The sequence below is a fragment of the Rhagoletis pomonella genome, unplaced genomic scaffold (assembly GCF_013731165.1).
Source record: "Rhagoletis pomonella isolate Grant_MI unplaced genomic scaffold, Rhpom_1.0 Rhpom_scaffold_03987, whole genome shotgun sequence".
NCBI classification, from domain to species: Eukaryota; Metazoa; Arthropoda; class Insecta; order Diptera; family Tephritidae; genus Rhagoletis; species Rhagoletis pomonella.
The window spans coordinates 1-18,422 of NW_023462538.1; the positions used below are offsets into that span (position 1 = coordinate 1).

Sequence of the window (18,422 nt, forward strand, 5' to 3'; positions counted from 1 at the left end):
TATGCGAAGGAGAAAGAGTTGAATTCCAAGTGGTACTTTCGTTAGTGGGCACAGATGTGTTTTGACCAGAAAGTTGACCTTGGACCCACCCGCTACCCTGCGTAGTATATGTAGGGCGAGGCGCCATATGACTTTGAGAAGGATTTAATACCTCTTTTGCATTGCCATATAGAAGCGACCCGCCAACTTATGGTTGGCTGCATGATAACTTTGAGTTATACAATCTAACAGGATCAAAATTGTGAAAACCTCTGTCGGCGTGAAACATGTTGCTAGAGGGTATGTAAGTAAACGTAGAATTCAACACAGGCTGATGCCCGGCAAAATTATTGGATGACTTTTACCACGCTGTAGAATAGAGGTTATTCATCATTGAAGCTATGTTGCTAACCGAGCTTACAGATGATAAATTGTGTTCTGTGCATGCCATTAACGGGGCAGAGCGAGCAAATGGGACGGTTTCATTACCTAACCGCGAAAATTTACTACGCGTTTTCGGTGACAATATTTCCGAGTCTAATGGTGGTTTGGTCTCGAACCTTCCATGTGGTTTATATAAGTAAGTAGGTGCTTGGATAAGTCCACAAATATTTTGGACTGTTGACAGGCCGGTGAAAAATATAAGACCAGCACTTATTTTGAGCGTCCTTTATTTAATTGTTATGTGAAATCTGCGAATATACAAAGCAATGTATGTACATGCGTGCATACAAGTACATAGATATGTGTATGTGGAGTTACAAACACAAATCCATTAACTCACTTAACTACTTACAGTTGTGTTTGCTCCTGCAAATTAATATTTTCTCGCTGCCAGCCAAAGGGAAAAAAACTTTAAAGAAGTAAATACAATTGGATGCAGCGTATTACACGCAAGCCTTTGTTGGCGAGAAATTGCATTACCAGGGCTAGTAGTAAATTTTTTTAGTCAAAACATTAGCGCGTTAATTACAATGTTAAATTAATTAGGCGCGTTAACACCTACATTTCTGAAACTTTAGTGCTATTTTCCATTTTTGTATTCTACAAATTCTGCTTTCGGATGTAAACAAACAACAGCTGTTATTTCAAATTGAATTCTTGCACATTTCTGCCCCAAAAAAAAAGTCTAGTCTGTTTCGGGCACGAAACACTCTTAAGCACATCTGAATTTGCTTAAAAGAGTACAAATGTTACTGAAATTTAAATAATATGTTTTTGTTTTAAAACATTCAATATGCATATGAAATTAAAATTATAACAAATTTTTATCTTTTACTACGAGTTTTTATTTTTTACTACGATTTTTTATATTTTACTATGCTTTTTCTGGTCCTTTGCTACGCAATCGGATCCGTGAGGTACCAACCAGTGTTGCCACTATTGGTCTTTTCCGACCAAATTTGGTCGCTTCTTTTTCATTTGGTAGATTGGTAGCCAAAGTAAAATTTTGGTCGGATAGTTGAATTTAGTTTTTAAATTCTTAATTATAAAAATATATATTTCAAACATCATTTTGCATATATATATATATATATATATATATTAATATAAACATTAACCAGTTGTACATTTTAAATATTTACCAATCCTGTCTTTAAAAATAAGAAACCTAATTGGTTTGGCCGCTGATGGAGCCAATGTTGTGGCTGGAGACTTGGCGGGCCGAAAACATTATTGAGTGCAGAAACCGATTTATTTTATATAAAGTGCACATGCCAATCACTTCACCCTTGCTCAAGCTACGCTTGTAAAAAAATTGCCGAAAAGCATTGAGACACTGTGCCGCAACAAATACATGTAGTTTCTTTTCCTACAGTCCGAAGGGGATACATGAACTAAAGGAATTTCAGGACTGCTGTTCGGTAAAACCCCACAACATCTTGGGCATATCTCAAACACGATGGCTTTCACTAGAAAGCGTTGTGTTAAGAATAGTTGAGCAATGGGATAGTTTGAAACTTTATTTTATTTCCTGCTTTCCCGCGATGAGGAACAACATTAATATTGATTTTAAAAATGAAAATAATCAAAACCAAAATATATATTAAAGTTTTACATAGAGTTTTTGTACCAAACAAATATAAGATTTGATTTCAAGCGTGAAGATATATTCTACAAATAAATATTAACACCAGGTAAGGTAGTTTCCAAAGAAGATTTACCTATTTTGTTAAAGTTTTATTCGAAACATTTGGCTAAGCGAGGACTGCTTAGCCAGTCAGACACCCAAAAGTCTATAAATGGAATTGTATCTGAATCAGCTCATGTACATATTTGCATTACTGTTTGAATTTTAATCACTCATTGTACGTATTTATTCATATGTATCTTAAAGCTACATGCTCATTGTACACACGCATTCATACATCACATTAACATATTTATTATATCCATTTATTTGCATAACGTACTTAGCTTAAAATCTATATTTCAATTATTGGATTATTGTACTTAATATTTGTGAAGTCTAAACCTCCCCTAATGTTTAAATAACTTTAAGTACCCTGCCAGCCACGGCTCACCACTTTCCCCTAAAATTCAAACGATTTACAAACACAATCACAACTTTTTAGTCATCTCACCCACACTTACAAATTTTTTGTTCGAACTGTCAAAAAATGTCCCTTTGTAAGAGCTACATACCCGATAAGAATTCGTACTCTAGCAAGAATTCTATGCGTTAGAGCGAGCAAGTTAGAAACATCAGAGTTTTGATGACAGTATACATACTGTGAAGAAATGTCACTACGAAAATTTTGAAGGTAAGAATACGTATTTAACAATTTTATTTAATTATAATGTAATTTCTTCTTTTAGATTGCAAAACAGCAGCGACTTAGTCACATTCTTAAGGTATGTATTGAGATTTTATAATTGTTTATAAATTTTAATTGATACTTTTGCTTGTTTACAGATTCACTATCAGCACCTTCAACGCTTGCATCTTCATCGCCAGGAGCACCATTAGAACCTTCTGCCCTCAGCTTCTTCATCGCCCGGAGCACCACCAGTACCTTCTACCCTCAGCTCCTTCATAGCCAGGAGCACCATGAGTACCTTCCGCCCTCAGCACCTTCAACGCCAGGAGCCCCTTCAAAGTGTAGGTCCAACTTGTCAAATTTTGCAAAGTTGTAAGAAAACTTAATTTTTCAGAACCACCATAAATGACTTGCAACTGTTAATATATATCAAAAGAAAGGTAAACCTATTACCTTTCTTTTGATTATAACATCGTTAAAATTGCTTTACATTTTCATAAAAACTTTCCAACTTTTGTAAACAGCTATATATAAGCAGTGAAAAAGTGGTAAAATTTTGCAAAGTTGTATCGAAACCGAATTTTTGTGCACCATTACAAATGATTTGCAACTGTTAATATATATCAAAGAAAGGTAAACCGATTACCTTTCTTTTGATTATAACACCGTTAAAATCGCATTACGTTTTCGTAAAAACCTTGCAACTTTTGTAAACAGCTATATATAAGCAGTGGAAAAGTGGTAAAATTTTGCAAAGTTGTAACAAAACAGATTTTTTGTGAACTAGTGTAAATGATTTGCAATTGTTAATATATATCAAAAGAAAGGTAAACCCATTACCTTTCTATTGATTATAATATAGTTAAAATCGCTTAACTTTTTTATAGAAATTTTGCAACTTTTGAAACCGTCTATATATAAGTCGAAAAACGCAATCAAATTTTGCAAAGTTGTAATGGAACTGAATTTTTGTGAACCATTATAAATGATTTTCAACTTTTAATATATATCAAAAGAAAGATAAATCGATTACCTTTCTTTTGCTTATAATATTATTAAAATCGCTTAACTTTCTTATAGAAATTTTCCAACTTTTTAAACATCTATGTGCAAATGAGTAATGCTAATAATAAGAAATTAAGCCAGCGCATATGTATGTATGTAAAAATATATTTATTAATGTTAATTACAAGTTTTATTCATAATATTGGTTATTAAGTATGTATATTATGCATTTTGAAAATAAATTTTGCAAAATAAAAATCAAAACATTTTAGGATTTTTTATTTCAAGTTTCTAAGGTTATTTTGAATTCGCTGTGAAGAGAATGCAACCCTGAGCCGGCAGAAGGGGGCAATGCTAGAGCAGCAGCTATATGTCTTCCTTACGAAGGATCTGAATGAAAGCGACAGTGATGCAAGGCTCACACGTACAGGGGGAAAGTGGTGACAATCTGCAAACCGCCTATACAAATGTTACCAGTTTTGTCACCAGTTTTCAAGTGACCGAAACCCGCGGTTTCACCAGATTTTTCACCAGTTTTGGCTGGCAGGGTAGTGATATGCGTAGTTGGTAATATTGATGTCAATAAGGCAGGCACCCTTTGACAGCGCACGAAATGAATGACGTTGTATAGATTTGAATTTTTTCCACACTCGTGTCGTCCAGTAGCAATTCGCGAATTTTCTAAAAACCAACCCTAATTTGTATTCCGCGCAATCGGTATTCTGCCTAGTTATATAAAATCTTGAAAGTTGGTGAATAAATTATAAAGTTAGAGCGAAAATCCGTATTTTATTTTGAAACATACATCTGCCGTGTCGAAAACCCAAACGCGCCGTCCGATAATAATCGCCCCTACGGTTTGTGCATCCACAAAAAAGCACAGCAGTCACCGCCAGTGGCCGTATTGCCGTCCGCCACCCGCTCCCGAAATCGCCGTTTGTCAGCAGCTCCCGCATCATCGTCTGCCGCCAGCTTTTGCATCGCCGCCTGCCACCGTCGACCACATCGCCGCCGTCACTAGTTTCCTGGTTCGCCAGCACCCCCATCTGAGGGTCAGCTCACCCCCGCCGTTGTTTCATCTCGCCCTATTCCCCAAAAAGGCATACAGCCTAAACACTGGTCCTTCGTCGCCTTGAAAGAGCCAGCACCGTTATAGAAAATTTCTTTACATATATATGTTCATTTCTTTGCCTCGATTCCCGTAATTCTGCGACCGTATTGGTTTTTTAACAAGTTCATTTCTTCGAGTAAATAAATCCCGAAACGGTTCGCATATACCACTGTACATACAAGAAGATTTGCATATAGTACATATGTACATATGTACATACATACGCGGTAAATACATACTGTAAGACAGTAAAAATAAAAGACAGTAAAACTAAATTCTCTCCCAATTAAGCGAGCCTCTGTATGATTTAAAACCCGTTTGTGCATAATTCACTCACATCCCTTTTTATAACATATATCTCCTTTTTAATTTGTACAACAAAATATTAAAGTGAAACAGGTCCCTGCAAGACAGCTGAGCATCAAATAAGTGCTCATTTTATCATTATCACTAATTACAAAAGTGCTTATTAAAATACTCACTTTTGTTCAGGCCATGGGATAAAACTGAGCACTTTCCCTTTGTCGGTGTAATATTTTACCCCTTCTTACTAATTGGAAACTTTGATTAATGAAAAATATATCTGCTCTGCTCTAGCAACTACCAAAGTGCTTATTTTCGTTTTTATAAACACATCAGTGCTAATGAATAAAGTACTCATTGTTGTCATTAGCAAGTCCTCAGTGCTAATAAGCAAGCTACTCATTATTGTCGTTATAAACTCCTCAGCACTAATAATCAAACTACTCGTTTTTGTCGTTATAAACTCCTCATCACTAATAACACTATGCGACAGTCAAAATCGGGATGGGATGAAACCAACGGGAAATGTTATATCGGTCAAAAACAAGTTATACGTGGACCGGCGTTTCGCTGGGTCACGTCTAGGAATCGAGATATATCGATTTGAAGTTAGTAACTATCATATAGGGGAAATTGTCACCTTTGGAGGTCTTTTTTTTGACATAACTCGAGAACCACTAGTCCGATTTTGCTCAAACAAATTTAAAAAAATTAAAAATTACAATTCCTTTAATCTGTTAATATAACGTTTTTCTACATACTCAACAGTTTTGCCGGTAAAAATAAATGTATGAAAAAAAATTATTTTTGCCTAAAAATAAAATTTTTTTTTTAATTCATAAAATTCATTTTTTTCCGTTTTGGACTTTTTATGAATTTAAATATTTTGTTTTCTTCATACATTTATTTTTACCGGCAAAACTGTTGATTATATAGAAAAACGTTATATGAATTGTAATTTTTAATTTTTTTAAATTTGTTTGAGCAAAATATGATAGTTACTAACTTCAAATCGATATATCTCGATTCCTAGACGTGACCCAGCGAAACGCCGGGACACGTATAACTTCTTTTTTACCGATATAACTTTCCCCGGTGGTTTGAACCCTTCCCGATCACTGACCCCTACCATTTGTCTCACAGTGTAATCAAACTACTCATTTTTGTCGTTATAAACTCCTCAGTACAGGAAAAAAACAAATAAGTAGAAAATCAATATTTTTACTTTTAAAAATGAATTTGTTTATTTAAAAAACGTTTATTAATACAAAACTCGTATAGTACATATGTACAAACAAATATACTTTGTACATATCTATGGTCCTGTGCAATAATGACACAATTCAAAATTCAAAAAATAAAACCCTTACTACTGTTAAGTGGCTCATATATCTAATCCATGTCTAATATTTAGTACTTACTTTAGCAATCCTTACTGCTTACTTTAGTTAAGGTTGGAAATGGATTAGACGAGGATTACAGACAAGAGCCACTTAACAGTAGTAACAGTTTTTATTTTTGAATTTTGAATTGTGTCATTATTGCACAGGACCATTGATGTGGATGTGTATAACATTGCTGGTGCCGGCGATGAAGGTGATGTTGGTGGTGGCCTTAAAGTAATAGTGGCGATGTTGAAGGTGATTTTGCTGGTAAGGGCGGGGAATGTTTATGGTGCGATTTTGCTGGTTCCGGTGCTGAATGATGATGGTAGCGATACTTCTGTTACGGGTGTTGAAGGTGATGGTACGATGTTGGTGGTGGCATTAAAGGTGATGGAGGAGGTGTTGATTGATGATGAGTGCGATATCAGCTGGTGACGGCGTTAAAGATGATGGTGGCGATGGTAATTTTAATTGTTGCAAATCTGTAATAACGAGAAAATCAATTAAAATGCACAAATTAAGTAATTTACATATGTATGTACATACCTTAAAAATAATGATGCAAAGTCAACGGCAACGGCAACGGGAACATAAAATGAAATTTGAAATGTCTGTAAAATTATAAAAAAATATTTATACTCTAAAATTTTTATCAAATGCGACATTTTTCGTCAAAGCCTACTGTCATAAAAACTGCCATATTTCTTACTCGCTTTAACGCACATAATTCCTATAAAAGTAGGAATTCCGCTCTAGCAAATTAAAAATTTTTCAAAACTCGAATACCAAATTTATAAATGTGTGCGTGTGATAGCTAAAAAGTTGCGAAGGTGTGTGTAAATCTGTATAATTTGAGGGGAAACTGCTCAGCCATGGCTTGCATGGGTGCTTCGTGTATGCAAACATACATACACACATACATTTGTATGTACAACCCAATAAACATTGGGCTTGAGTAACTATTCGAAAATGATTGGAAAACAAATCTTTTTTTCCAGTCTCACCTTCGTTTACTAATGTAGAATAGGTGAGTATTCGATTCGAGAACTAGGCCATTCTCCAGCAAAACGGAACCTTCGTTATCCAATGTATTTTTCCTTCGTTAGGTATTCGAAATCCAGCCCATTATCGAATTGAAATTTTAATGAGAGAAAATGATTTTCTAATATTTCCTTACGAGAATGAGCTGGATTTCACTTTCTCTCTTTTTGCTATGGTTTTAATTTTTTTTCGATCCCATCTCAAATTTATTTCCAATATAGTATGAACGCTGGAAAACTAAGGTTGGTTATGAGTTCGTTTTTAGTTCGATATGCACATTGAATATCGAAGGTAATTTTCGAATGTTCGCCAAAATGTTTATAGGGAATACACAGGGCACAATAGACCTAAGGTCGCAGTGCACAGCCTCTAACATTCTATCTTATAGGGAATACACAGCTCACCTATAAGCACACATTCATATAATTAAATACAGTGTCACAAACTCGTGTTGTGATCTCAAATTATAATCTCACACTGAAATAACGTACAATGGCTTTCTACTTTACAAAAAAAAAGAGGGTTCGTCTCTGAAATATTTAGAAGCGTATGCAACAAAATAAAAGCTGAAAATAACAATTACTTGCATATAATCCCTATGCTCCATGTTTAAGCAAATCTTCATGTAAACATACATATATAAACAAACATATTGTAAACTATCTCTACTAACACATAATTACATTATCCCAACAACATATATATACATTTAATACATTATATAATATAAAGTGCTATTAAGATAAAGGCTAATTCGGCGCATAGTTATACGGTACAGTGCAGGTACAGTGAAACGGTCCCCTTATATCCCTCAATAGACCCACAAAAAAAAAATAAAAATAAAAATAAAAATAAAAGACAATAAAATAAAACTATTCTCCAGCGATTTTATCAGTAGCACGTATCAAAGTGCAAACACCCTTTTTTATATATTTTGGCATTCGCAATTACGTAATTGCCTTTCATTGCGTTAGTTGTAGCCCCTAAATTTATCTCTGAGACAGACAATTTAATGGATTACTGTACCCGATTCAGTACAACTCAAATCCAAGACAATACTGAGTCTGCACTAAAAATTAAAGACAAGAACCTTGATAATTTTTGGAATCGAGTCCAGAGCGCATATGATTTAGTAGTAGAGACTGAGGAGCAGGACCTTCCCGAGGACTTCAAAGCCTCCGCTTATAATAAATACAGGTCATGCCTCATAACGTATGAAGATATGAAAGCCCAGATTGGTGATCAACTCCTGCTTCTTAATCAAGCAACCAATACCACGCCTACTCCCAGTATGTCTCAACCCCAGGAAAACTCTAGCTTCGGCTTAAAGGTCCCACCGTGCGATACGGAAACATTTTATGGGGGTTATGAGCAATGGCCGTCTTTTCGTGACATGTTCACGGCGGTATATATTAATCACCCGAAACTCACAAAAGCTCAGAAATCGTACCATCTCCGGTACAAGACTCAAGGCAAAGCCGGCCAAATAGTGAAACAATTCCCACTGAGCGATGATAATTTTGAGCTGGCATGGGAAGCCTTACGGTCTCGCTATGAGAATAAAAGAGTATTAGTTGACAACCAAATACGTATTCTCATGAATTTAAAATCTATTCAAGTGGAGAACAGTGAAGATATTCACAAACTCCAATCATCAGTGAATAACTGTCTCCAAATTCTCGCCACCCAACAAGTCTCCACAGAGAGATGGGACCCCATAATAATTTACCTCGTCACCTCAAAGCTTCCTGAGAACACAGTGGCTCTGTGGAAGCAATCTCTCAGTTCCAGGAAAGACCTTCCGAACTGGACCCAAATGAACCAGTTCCTAACCACTCGATATTAGGTGGTCGAAAGCGTTGATCAATGGCTCCCAGCCAAACCAAGACCCAATCCCCAAAATTCCATTTTAGTTAGAAACCCTCAACTGCACAACAGACCCCCCTTCAAACCTTCTCACTTTCAACAGTCGCATAATAAATCATCGACGCAAGTCCAATTGCATGTGACAGAATAGCGTACGATGTATAAATGTTCCATGTGCATAGATTCCTCGCACTCATTGTGGAACTGTCACAGATTCCGTAAATTGTCAGTTCAAGATCGCAGAAAATTCGTAAGAGAAAACACATGTGCTTTAACTGCCTCTCTCAGTCACACTCTCTGAAAGATTGTCCAAGTACTCAAAACTGCCCCAATTGTCGAGAAAGACACAACTCAGTGCTTCAGCACAGCACAGCCCCTCCGCCAAAAAGGGAAGACTCTCGAGTACAAAGGACCACATCGCAGGTAGCCATGACTGATATCCCGAGCCCCAACTTGCAAGCCCCACAAGAAACAGAAGAAAAAGATGATTTACCGTCAAGTTCTAATGGAACCAGAGTATAATCGTACTACTCTGAAAATGAGAGTAAAGTCCTTCTCCCTACAGCGATAGTCTCAGTAGAACAGAGAGGAGAACTATTTAAACTCCGAGCTCTCATCGACCAGGGCTCAGAACGGAGCTTCATTTCTTCTAAGGCCCAAAACAAACTGAGATTACCATGTCAAAGCTCGAACTTTGAAATCTCCGGCATGGGTGGGACGGTAGTTCAGACTTCGAACAAAATCTGTTCTCTGGACTTAGTCTCCTCCAACTTGGCTACAAAAGTCACTGCTCAAGCAATTTTGCTACCCCAACTAACAAAAATACTCCAAGGATTCCAGCCAACTCGCGAACAACGCGAGAAGTGGTCTCATATTAAGCTAGCAAGACCCCAATTGTCATTCCCCATCTCAAATCGACCTAGTGATAGGCAGCGATCTCATCCCGCAAATCATGCTTGAAGGCATGGAGCATATCTCAAAAAAATCTGTTAGCACAAAATACTACAACAACTTCTGGAGTCCCAACTACGAAAGTTCTGGGAGGTAGAAGAAGTGCCGACACCCAACCTCATGAGTCCTGAAGATAAGCTATGTGAGGAGTTATACCAATCCACTACATCGCGCACACCTGAAGGTCGCTACGTAGTCCGGCTTCCTTTCAAGCCAAGCTTCCCGAAGGAAATATCTTTAGGTCAATCTCGCACCACAGCTCTCCAGCAATTTTTCAGTCTGGAGAGAAGTCTTCAAAAAAAACCGACTTTAAGCCCCTGTATGATAATGTCTTAGGGGAATATCTCACCCTAAATCATATGCAAGAAACAGCTTCCTATGAAAAATCCTCAGAAGGAAAATATTATTCCTTCTACCTCCACCACCACGCGGTTGTCAAACCCGAAAAAAGAACCACCAAGGTACGTGTCGTATTTAATGCATCACGAAGATCAGGTTCCGGACTCTCTCTTAATGATGTTCTCTATACCGGACCAACACTTCAACCCGATCTGATGCTATTAATCCTCAAATGGCGCACGTATCAGTTTGTGTTCAATGGCTATGTAGAAAAAATGTATTGTCAGATACTTTTACATAAAGACCACCAGAATTACCAGAGAATTATATTTAGATCATCTCCAAGCAGCCCCATTCGAGACTACAGGTTAAAGACCGTAACATTCGGTGTAAATTGTGCACCATTTCTCGCAATACGCACTCTTCACCAACTCTCTGATGATGTAAAAATAACACATCTCTTGGCGGTGCCAATACTAAAATCCGAAACATATGTGGACGACATACTTTCTGGAGGTCACGACCTCATCTCAGCAACTAAATCTTTCTCTGAAGTCATTCAAGCTCTAAAATCCGCTAGCTTCCCCTTAAAAAGATCACGGCGAATCACCCTGATTTGCTCAAAGACATAAAAAAGGAGGACTTACTTGATAGCTACTTTCTCGTATTCGAAAAAGGAAGTACCACCAAAACCCTCGGGATTCAATGGAATGCCATTACTGACTCCTTCTCTTACACCATTGAATCCATATCAGCCTCGTCGGCGAGCACAAAGCGACAAATTCTCTCTTCTGTCGCTAAACTTTTCGACCCCGCAGGATGGCTCTCGCCAATAAAGATTCAAGCCAAAGTTCTCTTACAAGAGCTATGGCTCGATGGAACTGACTGGGATGAACAAGTCAAACCCTTCCGCCTCCATAAATGGTTGAATTCGCCAACAATTTGAAGTCTATCTCGGCATTCAAATATCCCGATGGGTCAATTACGTTCCAGGCCAACAAATGGAGCTACATGATTTCTGCGACGCTTCGGAAATAGCGTATTGCGCAGCCATATACGTCGGAGCCACATAAGGTGCACGAGTCTCTTCCCACCTACTGGTGTCAAAAGGCAAGGCTGCGCCCCTCAGAACCATTAGCCTACCTCGGCTCTCCTTCTAGCTAAATTAGCCTCAGCTGTCCAATCTCAACTTGGTTTCTCAGATCGAAAACTGACAATGTGGTCAGATTCAGAAATAGTCCTGGCTTGGCTGGAAAAACCGCCCCACTCCTGGAAAACCTACGTCTCGAACCGCACCGCGCAAATCATTGATCTGGTAGGAAATTCCACTCGGAGGCATGTATGCAGCAGCGGAAATCCCGCGGATATGGGAACAAGAGGATGCAAACCCCTCGAATTAGCCTCCTCTTCTCTGTGGTGGCATGGGCCCAACTGGCTAACCCAACCAGCCGACACCTGGCCAAAATCCGCTACGCGCTCTATTAACCCACCGGAAGTCCGTCGAGTCGACGAATTTCCCACTGCCGAAGATGATACCGACATTTGAGATCGCTTTTCGTCTTTCTTCCGCATGCTTAAAGTTATGGCATATGTCTTCAAATTTTTAGATCGCTTAAAGAACCGAAATCAAGCTGCCCAGGATCCTCCCACATTATCCCTATCGCATAATGATTTCCCTTCCACCAAACGCGGTCTCATTACCTTAACTCAAAACCGTTACTTCCCCCGAGACATCTCATGCTTATCGCAGTCAGTGCCAATCGCTAAGACAAGCCCACTGCTAGTTATCAACCCCTTTTTAGACAAATGTGGGTTACTCCGGGTCAATAGTCGTTTGGCCCACTCCACTCTTAGCTATAATGAGCGTCATCACCTCATTATACCCAAAAAATCTCGATTTGCTGTTCTCTATCTTCGTTTTCTCCACGAGCTCCTCTTAAACGCAGAAATTTGGCTCATGTAGCAAATGATAAGACAGGAATTCTACATTCCCCGACTCAAGCCTCTTATAAAAAAGTGCATTTTTCAATGTAAAGCTCGTACCACCCACAAGCACCAAACGCGCTCTCTAATCATGGCGGCGTTGCCACCAGAGCGTTGCACATACGCTCCGCCTTCCACCACTACCGGTGTAGATTTTGCTGGGCCTTTTCAAGTAAAAGCCTCCATGCTAAGGTCCTCCATCATTGTGAAAGGCTACGTGGCCGTATTTGTGTGTTTCACCACAATGGCGGTTCACCTTGAGCTGTGTTCCGATTTAACAACAAACGCATTTCTCGCCGCGTTTGCCCGGTTTGTTGGGCGTCGAGGCTATCCATCAAGAATGATGAGCGATAATGGCACTACTTTCATTGGAGCCAAAAGAGCAACAGAGAAGGAATTCTGTAGTTTCCTGCAAGAAGTATCCCAAGACATCGTCAAGCACTACTCTCCCCAAGGCATTGAATGGAGATTTATCCCCCCCCTGGGAATCCGCCGTCAAAAGCTTCAAGCTACATCTCAAACGGACGGATGGAGCACACAAGTTCACATTTGAAGAATTCACCACTCTTTTAGTTAGGATCGAAGCGGTATTAAATTCCCGTCCCATCTCCGCTCTCTCCCAAGATCCAACAGAATTCACGGCCCTCACCTCTGGCCATTTCCTAAGGGGAACTGCCCTCTTGTCGCTTCCGGAAGTAGATCATAGCAAATTTGTCTCTCCTCAATAGGTGGAAAAGAGTTAAAGTTATGCACCATCAATTCAGCCGCCGTTGGAAGGAAGATTATCTCAAAGACCTTCAGAAACGTTATAGGTGGAAAGACACTAAAGCTTCACCGAAAGTTGGAGAATGCGTCCTAATTATAGATGATACGTTGCCACCCACTGAGTGGCGTCTTGGACGCATCGAAGCGACACATCCCGGTCCAGATGGACATATTCGCGTAGTTTCCGTACGCACCAAAACCGGCATCCTCACTCGGTCGATTGTAAAGCTATGCCCTTTCCCATACGCAAATGTCCCTCTATCTCCCATAGCAGATAACTAAATAACCTTTCAACGACAGCCTTATACCCGCACTGCTTCCCTACATTTGTTTACCACAATGACTTGACAGGCAATACACTTATATGCTTATCCCTCTGCCTTCTTAACCAGTGTCTAACACCCCATTATTAATAGCCCAAGAGCCCGCGACTGCCAGACCTTCGTTATTTTATAAAGGCTGAAAGCTGCTCTATATACGCCCCCAACACAGGTAATAACAAACCCAGACTATGAAATTTGGGTAGTGGTGGCTTTGGCAGGTACCAGGTAGTAAAGGTGTATAAAATACCACCTCAAATTCGTGATAGTATAAAGGTCAGATTTTATATATTTTACTCGTAATAACATTAGAAACCACGTCGTTCATTGCCAGACACTTAGCATGGTTCCTAACCCCTGCCAGGCACCCTTAAACCATGAAAAATTTAAGTTACACTTTCGTCATAGTATAAAAGCTGATTTTTATATATGTCACTTGGGGAACTATCAAAAGATGTTTCTTCACTTGCCAGACCGTTTCGATAGTTCCTTCATCTTGCCAGACGCTTTAAAGGCGTAGGTGCGAGCACGAAAAAACTGATAAAAATTATACTTTGTTAGTTACTTATCGGAGACGGCGGTGCTTACAAGTTGAATTCCAATTTCTTACAAAAGCCAATGGCTATTCACTATGCCACAAAGCCAATTTATTTAAACAAATAAGTTTTGAATGGTCAAATGAAAGTATGCAATAATTTTTTGTATGAAGTAGGAGCAGGAAATAATGTTACTCAAACGCCATATCGTACAAGGCCGTAATCGTAAATACTCGTATATGGCGTATGAGTAAGATTTTCTATGTTAAAGGTTTTTTTTTTTCATTCGCAATGCAAAATCCGTAATGTATGGCCCAAAATTAAGTATACGTGACTCTGCGCTTTTTTCTGACATTTTTGCGCTCCTATAGTGTAATAGGCAATCCAACTAACAAATTATTTTATTGCAGCGAAATAAAAAGAAAACAAAACTAAGTCAAGTAAGATTTCAAATATGTGTGTATGTATTTTTGTATTAGGTATCAACGGCATAGCTGGAGGTAGATTGTCTGGAAGTACACTGGTCGATTTCTCTTTTTTTACTTTTTTTCCAGAATTGAAACGTTCACAAGTGGAAAATTTTGTCATAAGTCCTGTGAATGCTTTATAGCATTCCCAGTGATAACCACTGTCTGTATATTCATCAGGCAAAATAACATCTTTATATTTAAGGTAATGTTTTTTTCTGGTTTCAAAACAGTTTGACATTTTTTTAACGTCTCCTCAGAAAACAATATTATTTTCTTATCACTTTTTTACAAACGGCACAATTAAAACGTCTTCCATGGTAATATACTGTTACAAGAACAGAACCAACCGTGATACAAAAAAGCAGCTAGTTTTTTTTTTAATTTTTGACGTTTAATACATTTTTTTTTAAGTTTCATAAATTGTGAGCTTTATCATCAGGACTTACTGCGCTGGTAATATTAAAACAGTACATTGCAGTTTTTTTGTCATATATGTGCATAATAATATTCTAATTCAAAATAAATTATCGTACTTACGTGATTCACACCAAAATAAAACGCATACACATAATTTTTTTCATAAAAATTAAAATATCTTGTGTCTCGACGTTTTTTGGGTCATTTGAAAACTTGAAATTTTCCCTACAATGTTATAAAAATAATTTTCCCTCCTATAGTAAACAATAAGTTTTTAATACAGTGTCGAAATTATAATTAAATTCAATTTAAAAACAGTTCGTAAGGCTCCAACACATTATTAATTAACTTACTAGATTTTATTTTATTGACATGGACATTTTATTCTAATGCCTTTTTTTCTCAGATATACTCTTTTTATAGAATATACTCTTTTTATAGAATTTTATTTCTTATAAAATTTTGCAAAAAATAGGCTTTGTGGCACAGCGAATAGCCATTGGCTTTTGTAAGAAATTGGAATCGCCGTCTCCGATAATTAACTAACAAGGTATAATTTTTATCAGTTTTTCATACTGGCACCTACGCCTTTAAAGCGTCTGGCAAGATGAAGGAACTATCGAAACGGTCTGGCAAGTGAGGAAACATATTTTGATAGTTCCCCAAGTGACATATTTGAAAATCAGCTTTTATACTATGACGAAAGTATAACTTAAATTTTTCATGGTTTAAAGGTGTCTGGCAGGGGGTATGAACCATGCTAAGGGTCTGGCAATGAACGGCGTGGTTTCTAATGTTATTACGAGTAAAATATATAAAAACTGACCTTTATACTATCACGAATTTGAGGTGGTATTTTATACACCTTTGCTACTTGGTACCTGCCAAAGCCACCACTATCCAAATTTCACAGTCTGGGTTTGTTATTACCTGTGTTGGGGGCATACATAGAGAAGCTTTCAGCCTTTATAAAATAACGAAGGTCTGGCCGTCGCTGGCTCTTGCTCTATAAGCTATTCGCAAATCCCTATATGCAGATGGAGATTGACAAGCCTCAGCCGGCACCATGCACTCTTACTTCATCGCAGGGGAAGATCGACACAGCCAGGGAAGATGCCAGCGCCACGCCCCTCCACTTCGTCACAGAGGAAGGTTGACACGCCTCAACCAGTGCCGCGTCGAAGGTAGCTACGTCGATGGATGGAGTGCCAAGCCCGGCACCTACGCCGCCTATCACTGGCGAAACATCAGCAGCAGACTTCCAGAGATGTCGTCTTTGTGCGCGGTATCATGCGCTCAGAGTAGCCCAGTATTCCGGGCCATGCAACCACAGCAGAGGCTCCTCATCGCGCGAGCCCACAAGTTCTGCACTAACTGTCTCCCACTTTCCCATGCTACGACCGCATGTACATCCAGCGGAAATTGTAGAACATGTGGCCAATATCATCACACACTCTTGCATCGCAATAAAGCCAGCGCCTCAGGTCGCCGGTTAAAGCCGCCTGCACGCTACCTCCCGAAACCTGCCCGGAACCTTAGCTCCCCATTCACTGGGCGTCGCTAGCACAAATCCGCGCCGCAGAACAAGCACCCAATCAAACGCACTACACAAGGAACTCGAAAAATAGGGCCGAAAGGAAGAGTCACCAAACTGCTGGTGCATGAAGCGATGCGAACACTGAAGGAGCTGAAAGATGCTTAGCGCGCCTAGGGGGGAAGGATGGCTAAGCGAGGACTGCTTAGCCAGTCAGACACCCAAAAGTCTATAAATGGAATTGTATCTGAATTCCGGCTTATGTACATATTTGCATTACTGTTTGAATTTTAATCACTCATTGTACGTATTTATTCATATGTATCTTAAAGCTACATGCTCATTGTACACTCGCATTCATACATCACATTAACATATTTATTATATCCATTTATTTGCATAACGTACTTAGCTTAAAATCTATATTTCAATTATTGGATTATTGTACTTAATATTTGTGAAGTCTAAACCTCCCCTAATGTTTAAATAACTTTAAGTAGTGATATGCGTAGTTGGTAATACTGATGTCAATAAGGCAGGCACCAATTGACAGCGCATGAAATGAATGACGTTGTATATATCAGAACTTTTTCCACACTCGTGTCGCCCAGCAGCAATTCGCGAATTTTCTTAAAACCAACCCTAATTTGTATCCCGCGCAATCGGTATTCCACCTAGCTATATAAAATCTTGAAAGTTGGTGAATAAATCATAAAGTTAGAGCGAAAATCCGTGTTTTAATTTGAAACATGCATCTGCCGTGTTGAAAACCCAAACGCGCCGTCCGATAATAATCGCCCCTACGGTTTGTGCATCCACAAAAAAGCACAGCAGTCACCGCCAGTGGCAGTATTTCCGTCCGCCACCCGCTCCCCAAATCGCTGTTCGTCAGCAGCTCCCGCATCATCGTCTGCCGCCAGCTTTTGCATCGCCGCCTGCCACCGTCGACCACATCGCCGCCGCCACTAGTTTCCTGGTTCGCCAGCACCCCCATCTGAGGGTCAGCTCACCCCCCGCCGTTGTTTCATCTCGCCCTATTCCCCAAAAAGGCCTACAGCCTAAACAACATTTAATCTTAAATAAATGAATTGTATGCTTTCAGAATGTTTTTTGTAATTGAAATTTATTTGGTAGGTTGTAAACCATTTTGGTCGGAATGAAAATTGGTAGGGGGGGGGGGGGGGGAAATGTTAATGGCAACGCTGGTACCAACCCTGCTCGAGGTCAATCGGTAGTCTGCTACATAAGTCGCAAAATGGCTCTTCGCCCACGCGGTCGCTGTTATGCGAGATTCTTCTACTTTCAAAACAAACAGTGCAACTAATTTTTTACGGCAACCGTATTTTTCTTTGTTAAATAAGCTATTCAATTAACTGTTAAACTGCATAAATAAAAATACCTTTTCTATAAAAACTGTGTTTCTCTTACATGTATCATTGGCAGAACTATACAAATATTTCTATGAGAGTAACCATGATAAAAACATAGCAAGGTAGAACCGTTCTCTCAATTTGTCGGCCATGATTTTTGTTTGAAGTTTGCTGACATTTTAAAATCATATAAAAGTGAAAATAAAAAATTGAAATTGTTCGAAATTGTTGTTGCTTGAGATTGAAAATGAAATTGTGTGTGTGAGTTTGTGACTAAATTTTAAA

The 18,422-nt window shown here is 38.7% G+C and overlaps 1 protein-coding gene and 1 long non-coding RNA gene across 2 annotated transcripts; one reads left to right on the forward strand and one right to left on the reverse strand.

The window, feature by feature from the left end:
• Window positions 1–6,675: 6,675 nt before the first annotated feature.
• Window positions 6,676–7,129, reverse strand: LOC118754484. The gene is made up of 2 exons (XR_004994898.1): window positions 7,092–7,129; window positions 6,676–7,027 (listed from the first exon to the last, which is right to left on the reverse strand). It is a non-coding gene; the product is annotated as an uncharacterized LOC118754484 (long non-coding RNA).
• A 1,433-nt stretch (window positions 7,130–8,562) lies between these two features.
• On the forward strand, window positions 8,563–9,044 carry LOC118754483 (the record flags this gene model as incomplete). The annotated part of the gene is given in 1 exon segment (XM_036489359.1): window positions 8,563–9,044. A coding segment is annotated over 1 exon segment (482 nt), but the record flags the coding sequence as incomplete, so codon positions are not given.
• Between the last annotated feature and the right edge of the window lie 9,378 nt (window positions 9,045–18,422).